General features: G+C 42.8%; 1 protein-coding gene across 1 annotated transcript; it reads left to right on the plus strand.

The window, feature by feature from the left end:
• Nucleotides 1-293: 293 nt before the first annotated feature.
• Nucleotides 294-24129, plus strand: si:dkey-199f5.8 (beta-1,4-galactosyltransferase 3). Its single transcript, XM_029679864.2, has 7 exons — nt 294-383; nt 14504-15827; nt 16866-17101; nt 19499-19686; nt 19913-20035; nt 20224-20328; nt 20554-24129. The coding sequence occupies exons 2-7, from the start codon at nt 15539-15541 to the stop codon at nt 20789-20791; spliced, it is 1179 nt and encodes a 392-aa protein (XP_029535724.1). The 5' UTR covers nt 294-383; nt 14504-15538; the 3' UTR covers nt 20792-24129.

Genomic DNA, 24129 nt, shown 5'->3' on the forward strand with positions numbered 1-24129 from the left:
AACGTCACCCCATTCAATTGTATTGCGGGTGCATTCATTCCTGTGAAACCAAACTAGCAAGTTGTGCTGAAATTCAGGATATGCATACAGCACGAAGAGGGTGGACGTGCGCTAAACTAACTCTTAAAGTCTCTGCCGACCATACTATTCATTACTGCAAGCAACAGCAAACATCTGTGTACATCACTTCCTGTACTAATTCTACATGTGAAGTGCGGCTGAAGAAACTGCATTTCAACTCCGAAACGGAACCCTGGTGCAACTCGAATTGTGAAAGTGATGTTTAACAATGCCGTTGCCTGGAATAAATTAGTAAAGGAACCATTGCGCTATCCCCGAACAACAGGATTGGATTGGTAAACACAATTTCCTGCATTTAGTTGGTAAGCTGGCCACAGTTTGTGTATCTAGCTAATAATGCTAACTAGATAGCCAGCTAACGTTACGTTAACAAATCATGCCAGTGTATGAAATAAGTTAGCTAGTCGTTAGCAAGCTAGCAAAGTAGAATGAAATGGAGTTAGCGTTAGTTTGCTGTATTTTACAGCTTGTTTCTCCGTCACAGTTGCTAGTTGGTGCGTAGCTAACGTTGTCTATCTAAAATGTTAAGTATTTATTGTGGCCGCTTTAACAATAGTTGTTTAGGCAAGGCTCGAGCCCAGGTAAGTTAGCTACACCAGAAATGGTGGAGTCTTTGGTTACATCATCATGACTCGTACAAAATCTAAAGTAAGACTTGAATGGTCTAATGTAAAAACTGATTAGTCTACTGGACACCATAGTGTGTGTGTCTCTGTCTGTAGGGTACATGCTATTGTTGCATCTGTTCATGTCCGTGACCAAGTAAGGAATTCTTATTCCAAGGGAATAGCTGGGTAATTTCCTTTATTTAACCAGGCAAGTCAGTTAAGAACAAGTTCTTATTTACAATGACGGATTTAGCAAATACGTTATGGTCAGATTTTAAAGAATGTTTTATTTTATTAAACACACTTTAAGTTAAGACTAAAACATGTCTGGATTTTAAGTCAACTGAAAACTATATACATATGTGCATAAGCCATTTGCTACCTCTTAAAAAAAATGTTTACACAAAATATTCTAAGTATTTTGTCATTACCACCGCGACAAGCAAATTATATTAACGTTTTTTCAAAAGTGTGTGTGCGTGCTTGGTTACTATGTAACGTTATATGAATAGTGACAAGCGGAGCACATGGAGGGAAATTCACATTTTGATGCCGGGAAATTATAGAAAAATAGAGGGAAATATGACTTGAGAATATATTTTTATTGAATGTCATTACCAAGTAGTCTATAATTTAAGCAAATTATGTAGTCCTTTTTATTTTATGTATTTAGGATACATTGTATGTTAGCTATTCAACTGGAGTTAGCATGCTAGAATCCCTGCTATTTATGTAAAAATGTCATTACCACCACATAATGAACTGTGATGTTCAGGAAAGCATGTGGTGGTAATGACAAGGTATTAGTTCATACATGTTTACTAACCTTAAGACCTGAAAATACATATTACATATGATCATAATTTAAGTTGAAATTGGACACGTTTGCTAAATTAGACCATTATATTTTGTATTGTGTTAGGATGATTGAGGGATTTTGATGTCTATTTATGTGACTTAATATGGTTATTACTGACTAATGATTTATTCCATGAGATGTCCCCTAAATCAACCAAGGAGAGGACAAGGACATACACTATATATACATAAAAGTATGTGGACATCCCTTAAAAATAGTGGATTTTGCTATGTCAGCCGCACCCGTTGCTGAAAGGTGTATAAAATTGAGCACACAGCTATGCAATCTCCATGGACAAACATTGAAAGTAGAATGGCCCTTACTGAAGAGCTCAACAACTTTCAATGTGGCATAGTCAAAGGATGCAACCATTTCCAACAATTCAGTTCATCATATTTATGCCCAGCTATAGCAGCACTGGTCAACTGTAAGTGCTGTTATTGTGAAGTGGAAAGATCAAGGAGCAACAACGGCTCAACCGCAAAGTGGTAGGTCACACAATTTCACAGAATGGGACCGCCGATTGCCGAAGCTTGTAAAAATTGTCTGTCCTCGGTTGTAACACTCATTACTGGGTTCCATACTGCCTCTGGAAGCAATGTCAGCACAATAACTGTTTGTCGGGAGCTTGATGAAATGGGTTTCCGTGGCAGAGCAGCGGTGTAAAGAGTGGTGTAAAGCTCGCCGCCATTGGACACTGGAGCAGTGGGAACACGTTCTCTGGAGTGATGAATCATGCCTCACCTTCTGGCATTCCGACAGACGAATCTGGCGGATGCTTGAAACGATACCTGCCCCATGCATAGTGCCAACTTCAAAGTTTGGTGGAGGAGGAATAATGGTCTTGGGCTGTTTTTCATGGATCGGGCTAGACCCCTTAGTTCCAGTGAAGGGAAATCTTAACACTCCAGCATACAATGACATTCTACACAATTTTGTGCTTCCAACATTGTGGCAACAGTTTGGAGAAGGCCCTTTCCTGTTTCAGCATGACAATACCCCCGTGCACAAAGCGAGGTCCATATAGAAAGGGTTATTTTGAGATTGGTGTGGAAGAACTTGACTGGCCTTCAGAGCCCTGACCTCAACCCCATCAAACACCTTTTGGGATGAATCGGAACAATATATCTTCAACAAAATTAAACATGTACAACTGTGACATTTAAAATGTTTAATGGCATTTTTCATGAAATGCCACCAGTGTCATTACTGTTACAGTACATATGAGGCAAAGATGTATTAATTAGAATTGATATAGATTACTTTTGCCATATGTGAACCTTATATGCTTGATCATTCCTAAAATGTAAAATATTACGATTTTGATGTGGTAAATACATCTTTCTGAGTATCATCAAGGCCTATATGGACATTTAGACATGACAATGATAAATACATGTAATCAACTTCTAAATGGTGAAAAACTCATTTTATTTTGAAATGTTATATAAACCCTTAGGCACAATTTCTGTAATTTTCTTTAACTAAAATAGCACATTTTTTTGATGTGCTGGTAATGACATTAACCCTCGGGTATTTGTGGAAACCAATAAATATGTTTATTCTTTAAATGGTATGGTCTCAGCCACTATTAGATCTTGTTTCCAGATAGTGAAGAAAATATTCAGAGATAAAAAGCAGTTGGTTTCATTTAAAAAACATTTAACATCCAAAAGTGCCCGTATTTACAAAATCAACCAGCTATGATGGAAGACTTGTATACTCAAGGTTTAGGAGTGTCCTGTGTACAGTTATATATTCATCTAGCAGCCCCTCTGCAAACAGGATTAGGAGGGTGTGAATGTAACTTAAACAACAGTGGTTTGTGTAATCGAGTCTTTTTGCGTTCTATATTTGCCCAGCCATGGCCGTTCGCCATCTGTTGAAGGTGTACACCTGTTCTGTAATCCGTTTGCTTTGGGCAGCATCATTTGAGCTGGGCAAACCTTCCTCCCTACTCTCCTCTCTGTTTTTAAATAGTTACCAGAGTGAGGAAAAATAGCCACAAAGACCTCGTCACAAGAGCTGGCAGGTTGACTGAGTGGATTCTGGCTCTAACATTAGACCACAGTGTTTATGGGATAAGAGCCTGACCTTACCAACGCAGACGTCTGCTGAACAGCTAGATCCTATTTTCTGTCACAGGGTTTCCAAACTTGGTCCTGCCCTAGCACTACACAGCTGATTTCAAATAACCAACGCATCACTCATTGATTATTTGAATCAGCTGTGTAGTGCTAGGGCAAAACCCAAAACGTGCACCTATGGGGGACCCCAAGACCGAGTTTTTGAAATCCTGTTCTGGTGCGTTCAGTTCGCTTGAACGTTTGCTACGTCGCATAACTGTTTGTACTGAACGACACGTTTCCCCAAAACGTTCTTGAACAGACATTGAGGTACGTTTGCTCCTGTTTTGGAGGGTGTGATTTGAAGCAATAAGTTGTGTATTTAAAGGACAGTGGCCATGCTGCCCTTTTCCTGAACCCACAACCCAACCCCTCCCTGTTTTTCAACTGGTTGTTCAGTACAGCACCGTTTATGACCAATTTAATGTTCCAGAATGTAAAAAACGTACTGAGCTCTGGTCTGTACAGACATGCATGCAATGTGATACTTGGAGGTGTCTCTCCGTTTGTGGATGAGACTGCAATGACATGCTTCACCCATTTGGGCTTTGATGCCTACAGTTTCATGCTAAACATGCAAACACATGCATTACACAAGCAGCCAACCAGTGTGATCATTCAATTAATTTCAACAGGTATATGACACCTTTTTTTAAAGGGACCCTTCAGTATTTTGGCAACGAAGCCCTTCATCTACTTCCCCAGAGTCAGATGGATACCATTTTTAAGTCTGATGCAGAGGCATCCAGTATTTAAATTTTTTAACCTTTTATTTAACTAGGCAAGTCAGTTAAGAACAAATTCTTATTTTCAATGATGGCCTAGAAACAGTGGGTTAACTGCCTGTTCAGGGGCAGAATGACAGATTTGTACCTTGTCAGCTCGGGGATTTGAACTTGCAACCTTTCGGTTACTAGTCCAACGCAACCTTTCGGCTACCCACTAGGCTACTCTGCCACTCAGTATGAAGGAAGTTGGAGGTAGTTTTGTGAGCTAATGCTAACTAGCGGAAGCGCAATGACAAAGTCTATGGTATCTTCTAGTATGCTAGCAGTTACCATAGACTTCCAGTCATTGCACTAACCGTAGTTAGCAATTGTGCTAATGCTAGTTAGCAACTTTCCAACTGAACACAGAGCCATAGAAATGGTATCCATAAATTCATGGGACTCTGGGGAAGTAGATAAAAGGCTATCCCTTTAAAGTCTGAAGTGTACTTGCCCATTAGCCAAGTAAGGAGTAGGCTATTGGCTGCCTGTCAGATATGATCACTTGCATGCAGAAATGAAATATTATGTCTTTTATGTGAACATAATGAAAGAACCACACATTTTTATGTTGTGTGGTTTTCAGTATAAACTGTCACATGCCCAATGGAACAACCACAGAGCAGGTTCAACTTGCACGACTACTCAGTTCACTTGCCCCAGGTGATAAGGCAACCTGTTATGTCAGTTCCTGTTGATTCTTGTGGCTGTTTCATTAGTGTTAGCCTTCCTATTTGTTGGATCCATTGCTGACCCTGCTCCCTTTCTGTCCAACCAGGGCAAGACGTTACATTTTGCCCCAACACAATCTAACAATGATGTTGAATCTGTCCCAGGCTGCCATCTATTTGTTTTCTGCCCAGAACTCTGGAATGATAGTAGCGGTGGAAAGGCAACACATTCGCCGTTCATGTGTCTGTGTGACTCTTAGTGCTGTTTTTGTTATATGTTTACGTGGTTATCCTCAGTTTTTTCTGGTTGGTCCCTATGGTTGTCATTGCTTAGCTACTGAGCCCCTATGGTTGTCATTGCTTAGCTACTGAGCCGTGCAGCTTGTCATCACGGTTGCAATGAGGGCTGTCCCAGAGGTGTGTGGTGTGCTCGAGCCACAAATGAACTCTGCACTATGGAAACTACTCAAACTAGTAACTACCCAAGCAGCAGCAAACGGTGAAGGAGAACCAGAAGAAGCTATAGAGATTTTTTTATTCTCTTTAGCAGTGAGCCTGTCCCAGTGGACTCAGACCTGAGGGAGCAGCTAAAGAGACATGTACCAGCTGCACTGACAATGAATGGCCAGTGTGTTGCCGTGGGTTGCTATGACAAGGGCGCTAGCCCTCATTAATATGCTGACACTTTTTCACACTGTGTATGCTAATGTTTTAATTGCCTGGACCTGTTTAGTTGGAAGAGCTAGCTACTGTAACTTTGGATTTAATTTTTTTTAGAATATAGGCTTGGCCTTTATAAATTAAGTGGTTATTCAAGTATAAACCGTTTTCCCTCGTCTTGGCAGTCAAGTAAAGATAATGCTGTTGTCACGAAGCACATTTTTCTGGTGCATATTGATGCTCAGGGCAGTGCAAACTAAGCTGGTCTGGCTCAAGCCTCTTTTCTTATGTTGATACCACAGACTCTGGGAAGGAGCCTACGTTTTCTCATGTCCTAGGCTAGCCTATATCACAATGGTCATATCACATCCTCAGGAGTCAGGAACCATCCTCAAGGATTTCAGTTGAGTTTAGTAATTGAATACGGATAGCTTGTTGTGTCGTCACCTTACACCTGAGAGTGGCAGTGAGCCGACGGGGGAGAGCTGTTTCTTCTACTCTTTCCCCTCACATGGTTTCTGTTAGCTTTGTTCAGACCAGTAACTTCATCAGACAGGCTTGACAGGTATAGTATTTGTGGCAGTTTGCTTGGTAATGGAACGCTGGCGGCAGGTGATATGTTGGTACGGTTCTTTTAACAATCTGAGGTGAAACGTTGCAGAAGTCTACATGACTCTCAGTGGAGCCTATCTTCAGTGCCGAGAACTGAATAATTCTGAATAGAGTGCAAGGATTTGATGGCCTTTTCTGCCCAAGTTCCAAAGCTATATTGGAGCAGATTTGCAGACTACAGAGAACACAAGGTTAAAGCTGGAGAGCACAATCTTGCACAGCTGATGTATGAATGTATCGATAGATGGATGACTATAGTACGCATTCCCCTAATCAGCCGAAAATGGCATCTCTCCTCACCCTTCTCTTTGTGTCTGGCATCCCGCTCTGCTCCGGCGGGTTAAGGCTTTGATTCACAGGCGGCAGACTCTAACGCAAGGCCTATCAACTGTTTCTACCCCATCCTCTTCCTCCCACTCTTACACCCCTGCTGCTGCTCTGCAGCTCTCCTTTGGGACAGATGCACACCAGATGTTTTCAAGTACTTGGCTACATATTTCCACTTTCCTCCACTCTCTTCTCCTAATGCTCTGCCTGTCTTAGTTTTTGCTGGGGGGGGGGCGTGTCGTCGTCCTATATTTCCCAGCAGTCTGTTGAGCTGGCTGACTGCGCCCCTCCCCGGGACTGCCTGTCTCTCAGTGGGTCCCCTGTGCCTGACCGGCTGGCTGCCTGGCTATGAGCCACGCATGCGTGGGATCCTGAATAACCAGCCACACTGACAGATTTCTATATACATTTCGCATACTTTTCGCTCTCCCTTTGCCCCCCTTTCCCACCTCCCCATTTCTCTCTCTTCCCTCGGCCCCCTCGCTGACTACTATTCTCGCATCCATTCCAGTGTGTGCGAGTATGCATGTGTACATACAGTATACATGTAATATTTATGGCTCCAGGCAGAAAAGGATTGTCCCATATCTGACCTGTACTCTTTCATAGCTGCCATCACTCAGCCTAAAGCGTGTGCTGCACAGTCTGAAGAGGGGCGATGTGAGGAGGTGAAAGAACACCGGAGGGAAGATGTTTGTTTTGGCTGACTCGGGCCTGCATGAGCTTGTCATGCCAGTTCTACCTCTTTGACTTTCAAATGTCGAGACTCGAGAGGGAATGTAGCCTGGATTGAACGCTGGTGAGACGAGGGGAAAAAACGAAACTAGCCAATTGCCATGGGCCTACTCTCTGCTTCCTCTTTCCCTCTCCTCTTGTCATTCTCAGATTCCCTCACATAACATCACATAGCCTAAGGAACAGGGGCATCTAAATCAAGTCACTGGCTCTTTTTATATGCATGCTAAGAAGGCAAGGCCCTGGCTTTGTCAAGAGAGGTGCCATCTGCCAAGTTGTTCTTCTACACTATATCCCAGGCAGCAACCCTATATCCCATTTCAAGTCGGTACAGCCCCCGAGAGCCTTAACCGGGATGGAATGATACTATACAGACCCTGTTGATCAGCTGATTTTATTCATGTAAACACCTGTGAAACTGCAGTAGACATTGGACATACGGTGGTATAGTATGCATTTAAACCATAGTAAATGAATGGTATCATGTTTGTTCTAAGGATATAGCCACTACACCTATATGGTTGCTGTCTATATGATGCTGCTGGCCACTTATTTGAGAGGACTGACCTGAGAAGTTCAACCTTTCATCTGCTCATATTTCCAGTTGCAAAAACAATAACTCTTCTTCCTCTCCTCACTCCCTCTTTCTAGCTCTCTTCTTCCAGTCCAGTATCTCCTCATTTTGCAGACTCCTTTTGTGCTCGCACCCTCATGTCTTTCCATTTCTCTCTGTATTTAATGAACTTGTTTCCTCTGAGTATGAGGTGACTTGACTGGGGATTAAGGAGTATTGAAGCTGAAAAGGCGGGGTAAGGGGGCGAGCTGTTGAAACTGATGTGCTCACAGTTTCAGATCACACACACTCCCATATCAGGGTTTCCGTTATGAAAATGTGGCGCCGGACATTTTGACCAGCAGCACGTTAATTTACCAGAAATTTGAGAAATGTACCAAACCCATATGCATTAACCTGATTAGGGCGACCACCCACGGTGCTCAGAATGACATTCATATTTAGAATATGGTAATATTAATAATAATCTTAACAGAGAATATTAATTGAGGATGCAAGGACGTGTGTCCTTACCGTGCAATTTGAAGATGTTAGAATAACTGTCCACATTTACTTTTCCTCAGCCAATGAGATGAGAAACGAACAGAACGTTCTGCTGCCTGCAACATCCTCCAGCATGACCGGTTTGGCGGTAGGTCAGTCATGGTGTGGGGTGGCATTTCTTTGGGGGGCCGCACAGCCCCCCATGTGCTCGCCAGAGGTAGCCTGACTGCCATTAGGTACCGAGATGAGATCCTCAGACCCCTTGTGAGACCATATGCTGGTGCGATTGGCCCTGGGTTCCTCCTAATGCAAGACCATGCTAGACCTCATGTGGCTGGGAGTGTGTCAGCAGTTCCTGCAAGAGGAAGGCATTGATGCTATGGACTGGCCCGCCCGTTCCCCAGACCGGAATCCAATTGAGCACATCTGGGACATCATGTCTCGCTCCATCCACCAACGCCACGTTGCACCACAGACTGTCCAGGAGTTGGCGGATGCTTTAGTCCAGGTCTGGGAGGAGATCCCTCAGGAGACCATCCGCCACCTCATCAGGAGCATGCCCAGGCATTGTAGGGAGGTCATACAGGCACGTGGAGGCCACACACACTACTGATCCTCATTTGGACTTGTTTTAAGGACATTACATCAAAGTTGGATCAGCCTGTAGTGTGGTTTTCCACTTTTAATTTTGAGTATGACTCCAAATCCAGACCTCCATGGGTTGATAAATTTGATTTCCATTGATCATTTCTGTGTGATTTTGTTGTCAGCACATTAAACTATATAAAGAAAAAAGTATTTAATAAGAATATTTCATTCATTCAGATCTAGGATGTGTTATTTTAGTGTTTCCTTTATTTTTTTGAGCAGTGTATAAATATGACATCCATCTAAACTGGAGGATTTACCAAAAACTTAAGTGGCAGTGACCCAACAATGAGAGTGAATATGCACGGTGCACACTCACCGGGGATATGGCTGATGCTCTCCACTGGTCCCAATAAGATTAGGCTATGGGTCTACTGTTGTTCGCTCAACTAAAAAACAGCTTCGTCTTTTCATTGTCTTTACAGCATTAGCCATTTGCTTTCTACACTATTTTCCCTCAATTTGTATTTTGAAATATTGTGATATCCCTGGCTGGGCTCCTACCTTTCACTGACTGTCGCAACTCAACAATCATTTTTCCTTTTAGTTAGCACATTTTTCATACTTTTTTGAAACTCCGCATTGTTGGTTAAGGGCACGTGAGTAATCATTTCAATGAAGATGAAGTCCTACACCTGCTGTATTTGGATCATATGATGAAACATTTGATCTGAAATGATCTATTTGGTATTTGCAGCACGCACTGCCCAAATTGGGCGGGCTGCCTTCCGACTGTAGGCAATGCGATTTTAAAACGACCTACAAATGTTTTTTTAAGGCTCGGTTCAGCTAATGATCCTCTGTGGCCAAATCATACTTTAGTAGCCTATTTTGAATTATTTTATTTCTGGAGAGGAGTATGGTTCTAAGGCTACATAATTTTGGCAATTAAATGTATTTATTTTAGGAAAGCTTAGCTTCCCCTAGACTTATGGATGTGCTGCCTTTTGATATAGGCTCAATCTACCATCCACCATAGTACAAAAGTTGACCTATTTCATTGGTCAGCTTGTCGAAAGAAATAGCCCAAACAGACTCTGGGACAGTTGTGGGATGATGGATCCTAAATCCTAGACTACATAGAACAATGTTAAAAAGTAATGAATCTAATGCAACGGATGAGAACGTTTTAGTTTTAAAAATTTGATAAACCTATCCCCCCCCACCCCACCTTAACATTATTAGTGCAGCAATGCACACAAGACAACGTGCGATTGTGCATTTGGCTACCAGACAATGAAACAAGGTTGATGACCAATAGCACATGAGAGAAATAGGCTACTAGTTTCAATGGCATGTGGATGTCTGTATAAAATAATTGCCTCCACGGATATGGTCAGATTTTGTCTAGGCTACTTTAAAGCAAGCTAAAACATGCCTGATATGTAGTAAAACGTTCAGGATTCAAGCAATTACGGTGCATTCGGAAAGGATTCAGACCCCTTTACACTTTGACACATTTTATAATATTACAGCCTTATTCAATTTTTTTTTACATTGTTTCCCCCCTCTCAATCTACACACAATACCCCATAATGACAAAGCAAAAACATTTTTAAAAATTAAAAAATTGCAAATGTGTTACATTACTGAAATATGACTACATCAGACCCTTTACTCAGTACTTTGTTGAAGCACCTTTTGGTAGTGATTAGTCTTGGGTTTGACACTACACGCTTGGCACACCTGTATTTGGGGAGTTTCTCCCATTCTTCTCTGCAGATCTTCTCAAGCTCTGTCAGGTTGGATGGAGAGCATCACTGTACAGCTAAATTATTTTCAGGTTTCTCCAGGATGTTTGATTGGGTTCAAGTCCGGGCTCTGGCTGGACATTCAGAGACTTGTCCCGAAGCCACTCCTGCGTTGTCTTGGCTGTGTGCTTAGGGTCGTTGTCCTGTTGGAAGGTGAACCTTCGCCCCACTCTTTCTGTACTTTGCGCTGTTCATCTGTCCCTCGACGCTGACTAGTCTCCCAGTCCCTGCTGCTGAAAAACATCCCCACAGCATGATGCTGCCACCACCATGCTTCACCATAGGGATGGTGCCAGGTTTCCTCCAGACGTGACGCTTGGCTTTCAGCCCAAAGAGTTCAATCTTGGTTTCATCAGACCAGAGAATCTTGCTTATCATGGTCTGCGAGTCTTTTAGATGCCTTTTGGTAAACTCCAAGCGGGCTGTCATTTGCCCTTTTCACTGCTTCTGTCTGGCCACTACCATAAAGGCCTGATTGGTGGAGTTCTTCAGAGGAGCTCTGTCAGTGACCATTGGGTTCTTGGCCACCTACCTGACCATGGCCCTTCTCCCATGATTGCTCGGTTTGTTCGGGCGGCCATCTCTAGGAAGTGTTTCTTGGTGATTCCAAACTTCTTCCATTTAAGAATGATGGAGGCCACAGTGTTCTTGGGGACCTTCAATGCTGCAGACTTTTTGACCTGTGGATGGACAAATCCTTCGACCTCATGGCTTAGGTTTTGCACTGACAACTGAGACCTTCTATAAATGTGTGCCTTTCCAAATCATGTCCAATCAATTGAATTTACCACAGGTGGAAACAGGATGCACCTGAGCTCAATTTCGAGTCTCAAAGTAAAGGGTCTGAATACGGATGTAAATAAGTTATTATATATTTTGCAAACATTTTTAAAATCCTGTTTTCACTTTGTCATTTATGGGGTATTGTGTGAAATTAGGGGGGGGGGGGGATTCCATTTGTTTTATTTTTTATAATGCTGTAATAGAATTTGGAAAAAGTCGAGGGGTCTGAACTTTCCGAATGCACTGTAAGTAGCTATACATTTTCAAAATACATACTGCCTCCAGCTCATTGCATAGTGGTGCGTGATGCGCTGATGAAGCCTGCCTTCCGTTGCCTATGCATTTGATTATCATCTTTTTTTTACGCCCCCCCACTCCCGGTCAAACGTTTTAGAACACCTACTCATTCAACAGTTTTTGTACTTTATTTTTTACTATTTTCTAATAGTGTATAATAACAGTAGTGAATAATAGTGAAGACATCAACTATGGAATGGCACATATGGAATCATGTAGTAACCAAAAAATATATACATATATTTGATGTTCTTCAAATAGCCACCCTGTGCCTTGACAGCTTTATACACTCTGGGCATTCTCTCAACCAGCTTGATGAGGTAGTCCCCTGCAATGCATTTCAGTTAACAGGTGTGCCTTAAGTTGTGGAATTTATTTCCTTAATGCATTTGAGCCAATCAGTTGTTGTGACAAGGTTTGGGGGTGTATACAGAAGATGGCCCTATTTGGTAAAAGACCAAGTTCATATCATGGCAACAGCTCATATAAGCAAAGAGAAATGACAGTCCATCGTTACTTTAAGACATGAAGGTCAGTCAATACGGACAATTTCAAGTACTTCAAGAAGTGCAGTTGCAAAAACCAAGCGCTATGATGAAACTGGCTCTCATGAGGACCGCCACAGGAATGGAAGACCAAGAGTTACCTCTGCTGCAGAGGATAAGTTCATTAGATTTACCAGCCTCAGAAATTGCAGCCCTAATAAATGCTTCAGAGTTCAAGTAACACACCCATCTCAACATCAACTGTTCAGAGGAGACTGCTTGAAACGGTTCTTCATGGTTGAATTGCAGCTAAGAGACCATTACTAAAGGATACCAAAAGAAAGAGACTTGCTTGGGCCAAGAAACATGATCAATGGACATTAGACCGGTGGAAATCTGTCCTTTTGGTCTGATGAGTCCAAATTGGAGTAATTGGAGGTTTCAACCGCCATGTCTTTGTGAGACGTGGTGGGGGTGAACGGATGATCACTGCATGTGTGGTTTCCACCATGAAGCATGGAGGTGTAGGTGTGGTGGTGCTTTGCTCGTGACAGTCTGATTTATTTAGAATTCAAGGCACATTTAACCAGCATGGCTACCACAGTATTCTGCAGTGATATGCCATCCCATCTGGTTTGAGCTATCATTTGTTTTTCAACAGGACAATGACACATGACACAAAACACGCCTCCCAGGCTGTAAGGGCTATTTTATCAAGGAGAGTGATGGAGTGCTTCATCAGATGACCTGGCCTCCACAATTTCCCTACCTAAACCAAATTGAGATGGTTTGGAATTGAGTCGGACCGCAGAGTGAAGGAAAAGCAGCCATAAAGTGCTCAGCATATGTGGGAACTCCTTGAAGAATGTTGTGAAGCTGGTTGAGAGAATGCCAAGAGTGTGCAAAGCTGACATCAAGGCAAAAGGTGGCTACTTTGAAGAATCTCAAATATAAAATAGATTTAGATTCGTTTAACACTTTTTTTTGGTTAATACATGATTCTATATGTGTTCATAGTTTTGATGTCTTCACTATTATTCTACAATGTACTTTTTTTTTATCCATTGAATGAGTAGGTGTTCTAAAACTTGACCGTGTGTGTATAAAATATATATTTTTAATTGTGGCCAAAAACTATTTAACAGGTTGCATTAAGACATTTTGTGCAATGATTGGGCTTAAAAGTGCTACTTAACAGATTTTCCACTAAAAGGCTGTATCTGTATGTTGTGCGTATGATACAATTTAATTCTACGAATTATGAAAGTTAACCCATAGACCAATAAACATGACTGGTCAAATGTTTTACCATCAATGAATAGGCTAATAGAATAGGGGGGGGGGGGGTACGACGACAATTCAGTAATTTAATTGATCAGTGTTTCAATTTATTATTATTTTTTATTACGGCCAAAAGCCAGCTATCAGAAACCCTGTTACATATATCATTATTATACACACACACACACTCTTGTCCGTTGACTCTCATCCTGTTTTCTGTATCTCTCTACCATTCTGCCAATCCCCGGGCTCTCCATGTGGGATTAGGATTAGAGTTAGTCTGAGGCTGGCGTCTTTAATGAGCACTAATTGATCCATGAGTGCCGGCGTGTCGGGTATTCTCCAACGGCCATCGCAAGGACGGAGGATTACGTGAGCACAAGTAGCAGGACCGTTTAACGACCCACGATCGTTCTATGGTCTATCTGAGGAGGTAGTCGTAGTAGTAGTACCTAGCGCTAGAACAACCACTGCTTTTTAACTTGATTCCCTTCAGTTTCTATGAGCTTGTTTCTTTCCGCTCCTCGGTTGCTTTCAGTGGTCTGTCGACGAAGGCGTCCGTATTGGAGCCCCTGTTATGCCTGAGTCCTCCTGGCTCTGTTTAGCTGAAAACAAACAAACTGTTTTGTTCCGGCTGTGCATCATTTGTGCTAAACAGTTAGTCTAGTTGGGAAAGATGCAAGCAGCAAGAATGGATTGTTTATAGGATTTAAATCGTAACTTCTTAACCACCTACCTCTCTCATTGTCTTTCAGAGCACCATTCTCGTGATTTGGTCTGAGCCCCTGTCTGTCAGGCCCGGTGGACCCCTTCCCCTTGGAAGTGTCTTTCAGCCCAGTGTGTCAATCAGAATGGGACAATAGTCGCAGTCGCCATCGGACCTCCCCCTTTCTCTCTTTGCTCTCTGTCTGCCCCGTCCCCACACCCTTCACTTAACACTCGCACATATATATATATACACATACACACACACAGACCCAGCCAGACCCTGACCACTCCTCCCACTGTACTGGTTTTGGTCCACTCCCTCTTCCTACCGCTCTAGGCAGCCAGCCTTGTCAAGCCAAACGAAACCATAATCCTCTGTAAAAGATAGGCAGCTTTATAGGCCTCTATCCTCCCTTTGTTGGTGGCTTTTTGTTTAGAGGGCCCCCATGAGAGTAGCGGCTAGAGAACACAAGGCAGCACAACAGCACCCAGTCAGCCGTTTTACTGGAAACAAACGAGCTGTGGTGGTGGTTGGGACACTGATGGAATTCTAATAGCATGATGTTGGGCTGGCATAGCCACCACACGCCATCAATGAACCAGAGGGCCACCAGCAGACTTTGGAGATTGACACATCTCAACTTGTGGTGGGACAAGAGGTTGAAATAAAAACATTTTTATTCAGGATATTTTTTTGCCTCCTTTTTTTTGCTTCTCCAGTGATCAGCTAAACCAAAGTGCCTTTCTTGGTTTCTCACTGTGCTTTTACTATAAACTTGATCTAACTTCATATTACACTCTAATATCTGAAAATAATATCTAAGAAACATTTCAAGGATTTTTCACTTTTCATTCATACACCTCCATACCCATTGCCTGTTGCACGTCATATCATACAGTTGCACAGTACCGACAGTGCACACGTGTTTACAGTAAAAACATACACCCCCGTACCAACTTGACAATCCCATCCTATTTCACCCAACCACAGCGTTCCTCTAGTGTAGGTTGCTAAGACTAACGAAGCCAAACATATCACCAAACCGCTCTCCAAGGTCCTTTGTTGTGACACAGCCGGTGACATGGCGACGTGGCTACAGTCAAAATGGCGCTACCTGTTCATGTTTCTGGGTGTTCAGCTGGTTGTCATGGCGCTGCTGTCCCGTGAGGGCTACCACAAGCGAGTGTCATACTTCATCAGGATTTTCCGCAAGCTGGAGACCACTGCGACGGGGACGTTCGGTGCCGGCTCTCTCCACGCAAGCAATCACACGGGCGGTGACGTCTACGCCAACTTGTCCCTCCTGGCCAAGGCCCACCACGGCCGGGGCGAGGACATGCCCTACTGCCCCAAGACGTCTCCCCTGATAGGTGAGTTCACACACACAAGTCAACTTGTCCCTCCTGATGGCAGCCCCATCTTATTTCTCTTGAGTTCACCAGCCACTGTCTTCATTTGTCCAGCCCTCCCCCTGTATCTCTTACTTCATTCCCTCTTCAGAATGAAGGGAATGTTTTTAATTTTTTTTATAATGTACGCCAGAACAATACTTTCTCGTAAAAATAGTGGCTCAGATACTTGATTAGTGTGCCAGAAAACCTAATGTGAAATGTGGGCAGTCAGTAGCCTCGGTTGGTTTGTTGTGGAAGAGAATTTCCAAATAATTCCACTGTCCCTGCTAGTTAGCTACTGATCCGACCAGGTTGGGTGGGTAGTGGGCTTGCCAAATCCTAGTTGGAGAATTCTGTATTTCCTGCTTATTCTGTTGTGATTCCGGGAGGCCTTCAACTAGGATTTCTGGGATAGTTACCAGAATTTTGAGTAGACATGATATGGTGGAACCTTGGCTTCACCTATACAGTCAGGTTTGGATCAATGTTCAATGATTGCCCCGGATTAGAGAAGGAAGGATGTGATTTGACTTTGAGATCATTCAAACTGAGCTGAGACTTGGTGGCGGCTGACCCAACAGGAGAGTTTGTTGTACGCTTCCACTAGAGGGACTGAATATACTTGTGTTCAAATGGTCAGTTTACCTTGTGTCCAACTTCCTACTTTTTTTCATTGAAAAAAAAAAAGTGACAAACTTCAAAGCACAGCCTACGCTCCCCTAAGTATTTATTTGGACAGTGAAGCTAAAACTTTCTTTGTCTCTACTGAAGCATTTTGGATTGGAGATGCAATGTTTTTGAGACGACAGAACAGCATGGATAAAAGGGGGCACGCTGCATTCTGTGCTGTCGCCTCATGTAAAAGTTTTGCTCTCGAATCCAAAACATCCTGTTAGAACGAGCGTACTAGTATGGACAACTTACTGATTTTTTATTCATTGGTGTGTGTTATGATATAGGTATAGCAATAAAATGCTGTTTTGACATCTGGCTTCCTCACCCCGTTTCTCTTTTCAGGTGGACCAATCCACGTCATCTTCCCCTCCGGGTTGACACTGGCCCAAGTGGCGCGGAAGAATCCTTTGGTGGTCCGCGGGGGGCGCTACAGGCCGCCTGATTGTGAGGCGCGGCACCGCACCGCCATAATAATTCCCCACAGAAACCGGGAGCACCACCTGAAGTTCCTCCTCTACTACCTTCACCCATTTCTACAGCGACAGCAGCTCAACTACGGCATCTACGTCATCCACCAGGTGAAATGCATATGTGCAGCCACACACACTTTCAGAAGGTTCATTTTTAAAGGGGCAGTCTTCAGTTGCTACATACATTTTTAGGTGTATAAATGAAGATGTACCCATTTGATTCTTGAACAATATAACTTATAAATACCTGACGAGCTTAGTTCAACTGTCACACTCCATGAGAACTGAAAATATAAGCTTGTTTTACTCTAATGTTTGTAAACAAAGTAAATGTAAACAAACACTGTTTAGCCTCAAAACATGGTTAAAACTATGTCATGAATGGTCAGTCCTTGCATCCATACCTCTATGAATTGGAGTGGTTACACACTTCACCAGCCCCATCCTTCAGCCTTTTACCGAAATGGGTTTGTGAAAAACACTATTGTTTCAACTGCTGATTGCTGTTTTTAAAGACAACATGAATGTTATCAATTGTTTGTGCAATCTGTAACACAGCCTATCCGTATGAAGATGTTCTTTACACTTCTTACAATTGACCAAAAAACATTCAATTGGACTACCTTCTAGCTGTAGTGGTGAGGCCAAGTATACATTCAGCCTAGATCAAAACCACCCTCTGGTGTCCTAACCATGGAATCACACACAGCCTTGTGGTTGAAAGATGCTCTAATTTTGTGAATATTATTAAACCATTTGAGTATGCTGTACTATTGTATCGATTTACAGGTGATCCGTTGTACTGTAAATGATCAGACTATTGATTTCATTGTATGTAGACGACACAATTCATTTCCATGTTGAATAGTTGCAGGTGACTAGGGTCTGGTTTCAATGATGGACTCTTCTGGCATAGGCATTGAATTACTAGTTCCTCTATGTCGATAAGGGAAAAATATATGTACTTCCGGACACTCCCCCCAACAAATCACGAGGCAGACATGCCAGAGCGCTGTATATCATTAATGGATAATTTCACTGCTCTCAGGGCAGGTCTGCCGGATTTGACAAGAGGAAGTGACTTTTCATAGCAGGTTAGGAGCATTATTAACGTAACAGGTTAGCTAAAACGTAAAAATTGTCTCTGACGTGACTTGAAAATATGTAGCTACAACCAGCCCTGAGACCAGTCTTGGTTTCCACTAATGCGATTCAAAACCAAAGTTTGCAGGCAAAACCTTTTGCAGTGGTTTTATTCAGGCAGATAAAGTAGTAACCTAGGCAGTGACGTAGTTCCTCTATGCCAACAGAGACATTGTAACAAGACCTGTGTTGCCTAGGGTTGGCTTTACGAGACCACTAACGGAGAGTAAACTGCATTAAAAAAAACATTATTGTTGTATGGACACTATGTCATTGTGTTGTGGAGACCCCTTCAATGTGAATTCGCCTATTTCAGCCACACCCATTGCTGACAGATGAAATAATATCGAGCACACAGCCATGCAATCTCCATAGACAAACATTGGCAGTAGAATTGCCTGTACTGAAGAGCACAGTGACTTTCAATGTGGCACCGTCATAGGATGCCACCTTTCCAACAAATCAGTTCATCTATAGAGCAGTGGAAACGCGGTCTCTGGAGTGATGAATCACTCTTCACTATCTGGCAGTACGATGGACGAATCTGGGTTTGGCGGATGCTACCTGACCCCTAATGCATAGTGCCAACTGTAAAGTTTGGTGGGGGAGGAATAATGGTCTGGGGATGTTTTTCATGGTTTGGGCTAGGCCCCTTAGTTCCAGTGAAGGGAATTCTTAATTGGCAACAGTTTGGGGAAGGCCTTTTCCTGTTTCAGCATGACAATGCCCCTGTGCAAAAAACAAGGTCCATACAGAGATGGTTTGTTGAAATCCGTGTGGAAGAACTTGACTGGCCTGCACAGAGCCTTGACCTCAAACCCATCAAACACCTTTGGAATGAATTGGAATGTTGACTGCGAGCCAGACCTTAATCGCCCAATATCAGTGCCCGACCTAACTAATGCTCTTGTGGCTGAATGGAAGGAAGTCCCCGCAGTAATGTTCCAACATCTAGAGGAAAGCCTTCCCAGAAGAGTGGAGGCTTTTATAGCAGCAAAGGGATGACCAACTCCATATTAATGCCCATGATTTTGGAATGTTTGACAAGCAGGTGTCCACATACTTTTTGCCATGTATATCTTTATCTAGCTATCGTTCTGCTGAGACGAGCTTTTAAATGGATAGTCATTAGCTCAATGACTGGAAGTCTATGGGAACAGCTAGCATGTCATTGCGCTACCACTTGCAGCATGCTACCCTTGCCACCGCTGCTAAAAAAAAATCCTAGGGGAAATACTGAACATTCATATTGAATAACCTATTGTTATTTGTATAGAAACCATGTCAAGATTGAATATTTTTTTGGTTGTTGCTGGCGTAAGGGTCTCTAAAAATAAATAACTGTCTGTTGTCCCTCTTTAGGCTGGTAACTACACATTTAACCGGGCCAAGCTGATGAACGTTGGGTTCCGAGAGGCCATGCGGGAGGAGGACTGGGACTGCCTGTTCTTCCATGATGTGGACCTCATCCCTGAGGACGACCGCAACACCTACATGTGCGACGCCAACCCCAAGCACACCGCCATCGCCATGGACAAGTTTGGATACAAGTCAGTCTTTTCTCTTTATTTTGGCTTCTTTTTCCCCTCGTGGTTTATTAGTTCCTCTTTTGACTGTAAGTCTCTCTTGGATTTTCACAAGTTTATTCAACACAATGTATTCCATTTGAATTGTGAATACTCTAGTTCTTTCATTGTGTGGCTTCACTAATTTCTGATTTCACTTGTTCCTTATCTGATCCTTCATTTTTGTTTGAATCTGCTGTCATTCTCCTAGGCTGCCATACAAGATGTATTTCGGAGGGGTGTCAGCGTTGTCTCCACTGCACTACCTGAAGATGAACGGCTTCCCCAACAACTACTGGGGCTGGGGAGGAGAGGACGATGACATTGGAGTCAGGTGAGAGGGGGTCCTTGGGTGTTTTGGGGGTGGAACATTGAGCCAATTCATTGAGCTATGGACCCATTGTGGTTTGTTCTGTCAAAATGACAAAATGATACAATTTAAAGACACTGAATAACCCTATTATTAATAATTGATAAGAACTAAATTAAAACTCCTTTCCGATCCCTCTCTCCCATTCTCAGAGTATCCCTAGGAGGGATGTTCATCTCTCGTCCATCGGTGAAGGTGGGCCGATACAAGATGATCAAACACAAGCTGGACAAGGGAAACGACGTGAACCCCAGGAGGTATGGTACAGGACTGACACACACGTGTGTGCATTGCATGCATGTGTTTGTGTATGGCTGGGGTCCATTCAGTAGGGTGACAAGTTCAGATTATTTTAAATAGAATGTGCTGCCTATCTGTACATTTCCATCTGCTACCTCTGAATGTTGCCCTCTGTCGAATAAGACCGAGGTCTGTTGAATAAACCCATAGTCCATCACTAACCTCTCCCTGCCTCCCCCTAGGTTCAACATGCTGGCTAAGACGCGTCAGACGTGGAAGCTGGACGGCATGAACACGGTGGAGTATGAGGTGCTGTCACGTGACTACTTCCCCCTCTACACCAACATCACTGTGCACATCGGCACAGAGGCAGGCCTGCATGCCACGGCTCCGTCCCCCAAGATCCTTGCCAAAGCCCCAGCAAAGCCGCCGGTCGAAGCTCCCGCCAAACCTCTAACCAAGCTCCAACAGAACCACTGACTTGGACCAACTTTACCCACTCCACTCCCATCCCCCACCCTCCTGCCGCCGACTCTCCCCTCCTAACTTATGCCTGGGAGCAGGGATGTGACAGAGGGGCCCTGGGCCCTTAAAGCGCTCCTTTCTTTGCCTTCACCCTTCAACTGAACCTCATATCAATGCCTATAGGTGGCAGGTAGCCTAGTAGTTAGAGCGTTGGGCCAGTAACCGAAAGGTTGCTAGATCGAATCCCCGAGCTGACAAGGTAAAAATCTGTTGTTCTGCCCCTGATCAAGACAGTTAACCCATCAGCCGTCATTGTAAATAAGAATTAGTTCTTAACTGACTTCCAGTCGGGAGAGGTGGGTGGCTCCCCCTATTGGACTAGAAGCCATGCCTTTTTCTTCTGTTCCTTCCTCTGATCTGATCAGCATTCTCAACTGAAACTTTATCAATAGTATAGCAGACTTTGAACTTGAAGACCAATGCTCTCCACTGCCTAGATAGAATCTGTGGGCCGAGGCTTTGTCTGTCTGAATGAATTACTGTAGCATTCTCCACCCTAGTTCTGATTTTCCAGCTATATCTCACCACTCCACTGACTTTGACTCTATGAAAGGGACTTATGGTAGAGGAGAGGAAAAAAGACGGACTCTATGAGTTTATATCGCTGCCGAAAACCCCCGTTGCCTTAGAACACCTGTCTTGTTCTATTTTTCCTTTTTAGTAGAACTTCAGGTCGAGAGTTATGAATGGAACCGGTTTCTAGTGATAGATAGCGAGATTAGGGGATAGAATAAATAAATGAAAAAACATTTTATGCTACTGATATTGCAATGGCATATGGGTCTTTCTGCCAATTAGGTGCCTTTTTTGAGTAGTGTAAAACTTGATTTCACCCAATTTTAACAATCTGCCATAAAGAGCACGTGTTCAAAACACGTTTTCCCATCTTGAGGTTAAATAAAATAAATGACCATTGTAAGTGCCAAATAAAGTAACAGGGTTGACCGTAACAGGGTTAAATCAGCCATAAATCCCCTTGTGACAGAGGAAATGGAAGTTTGTTGTGTGTGTGCAACAGGGAGGGGCAATTTAATGCAAATTAAATTGTTCAAACATTTCTAGCCTGTCTATTTATGGGTAACAGGGTAGACGTGTTATGTTCAACCGGCTCTGTTTTCCACAAAAAAACACCAGAAAATTGCCAAAAAGAGTAGAACCAGCTCACCTGCTTGTACGCCATGATTTGACTAGAGAAATATTTACAAAGGAATTTCACCATATTAAAATGAGAGTTCAGTTTGTTTTTAGTTTCTTTTTTTTTTTTTTTTTTACTTTAAAATGAATCACTAATCACATGAAATAATGAACTCTTCAGAAATTACTTTGTCAAAGCAACAAAATAACTAGGGCTTTCAAATTAAGTGGGTTAAAATCTTCCTAGGAGTCACAGGATGCTTAGAGGGAAATGTCAAAATGCTGAATTTTGGCAGTTTAAATGGTCTTTATAAATCTGATTTAATATGAATAAAAGGTTCCATGTGGTCAGTATTAAAGGGCACTTCACTTAATATAACAGGCTTTTAATATTTGTAACTGGCACTAATTTCGGAACGACCCATATGTGACTTTTTTTACAGTTTAATATTATACGAAGTGAAGCTGCTCTCCTGAATATTGACAGGGGTATGTGCTGTTTGCAGTTAGCATGGTAGTCACCTCCTGGGCCCAATCTTCATAAATCGTCTGAGTAGGAGTGCAGATCTAGGATCAGGTTCTCTGTGTTCATATCAAATTCATTATGACCTTAAAGGCAACCATGATCCTAGATCAGAACACCTAGTCTGAGGCACATGCACAATACAGGCCCTGAATATCAGGCTGGTTTATTGAAGGATTTTCTCACAGTAGGTTCACAGTTCGGGCACAGCTTTTTGGTATGGTTGGGTTTCATCTTATCGCTACAATCAGAATGTGTCTTTTCTCCAGTTATCTCCTTCAATCCCTAGATTGCATTGATGTGGGGTTGCATTTTGCCTTGTGTCAAATAGAATAGGTGCGGGTAAAATGGTCAATGCACTACCTTCAGGTGGGCTGGCTATATTCACATCAGAATGGTGGTTTGTCTTTTCCATTTGTGTTTTATGTTATTGTTCATTACCTTATGGAGCTTTTATGTTGGTTTCCTATGATTGTCAATGTAGCTTAAAACTGAGGGATTCAAGTCCTAGTGGACTCTCCATAGTCAGAGACTTGGGATCTATCTCCATACTCTAAATTGGCTGAAAGGTTTGAAAACTATGAACTTTGTCCATGGATGACCAGAAACCACTATAACTAATTAGGTCTATAAACGGAATCAGGCACTGGTAAGTGACATGAGAACTGATGCCTGTAGACTGTGTAGTACACTCATTGGTTGTACTGATTCTGCTGAACCACTGATTTAAAGATTGATATAGGTACACTGGGTTAGCATTTACAGCATTACCCCACTAGCCATTCTTTCATTTTGTGCTGTCTAAAATCTGTCACCCCTAGAATTCCCCAGTGCAATGTCCTCCTCACTGCATGGCTTGTCCTCTGACTTTCCTCTTTGCACACCGTCTCGACCCCATGACCAATATGATTGTTTAATCTAGATCCCTACTGGGAATTGAACCTCTGTGTGTGCATCACATAGAGGACTCGTGCCACTTGGCTGAAACCAAAGATGGCTTAGAGAGAAAGCATTGGACGCCTGATAGTTGTGCTGGCGGATGCATGCTGACATGGGAATAGATGGGATTCCACTTACTCCGGGTATGCTGAGTTTTGTGTGTGTGTGTGTGCTACTATCTGATCTAGGAATCTCTGGGATGACCTTCTTCACTATGTAGGCTGTCTTTACCTTTTCTACTCCATATGAAGCCTGATTATGCATGATACACAGACCCTGTATAAGATGAGTGGGATGTACAGAGAACCACACACAGGCCACCACAGCAGGACTTCACATTTGAGTTTCCTGAAGCATGCTAAAAGCGTATGCTTGTGTAGTGATTCGTAAGACATATGCTACATGCACCATGTACTTATTTAACACTTCATGCAGTGGTTTATTATGTCATATCATGTCTATTTGTACTCTTCAGTTTGCTTCAGTTGATGTATAACTTGACTTTTACTCCATTATGATGTGGATATGCTGTCCAGGGTGACTGCGCCAGGAGATGGAGCTCACCGCAGGGCATTGAAAATGTAACAAGGACAATGTGATACTGTATTTCTGATTTAATTCCTCCTCTCTGAATGAAGTCTGCACAGTCCAGAGTGGCCTTATACAACGATTAATAAACAAAAAGATTAGTCAAACA

Source organism: Oncorhynchus nerka, linkage group LG14 (assembly GCF_034236695.1).
Source record: "Oncorhynchus nerka isolate Pitt River linkage group LG14, Oner_Uvic_2.0, whole genome shotgun sequence".
NCBI lineage: Eukaryota > Metazoa > Chordata > Actinopteri > Salmoniformes > Salmonidae > Oncorhynchus > Oncorhynchus nerka.

What these genes read in the sequence shown, in the direction of transcription:
- si:dkey-199f5.8 (XM_029679864.2), top strand. Translation starts at nt 15,539, where the DNA reads ATGGCGACGTGGCTACAGTCAAAATGGCGCTACCTGTTCATGTTTCTG. An exon ending in CAAGACGTCTCCCCTGATAG is followed by an intron (nt 15,828 to 16,865) that starts GTGAGTTCACAC and finishes TTCTCTTTTCAG; the next exon opens with GTGGACCAATCCACGTCATC. An exon ending in ATGGACAAGTTTGGATACAA is followed by an intron (nt 19,687 to 19,912) that starts GTCAGTCTTTTC and finishes TCATTCTCCTAG; the next exon opens with GCTGCCATACAAGATGTATT.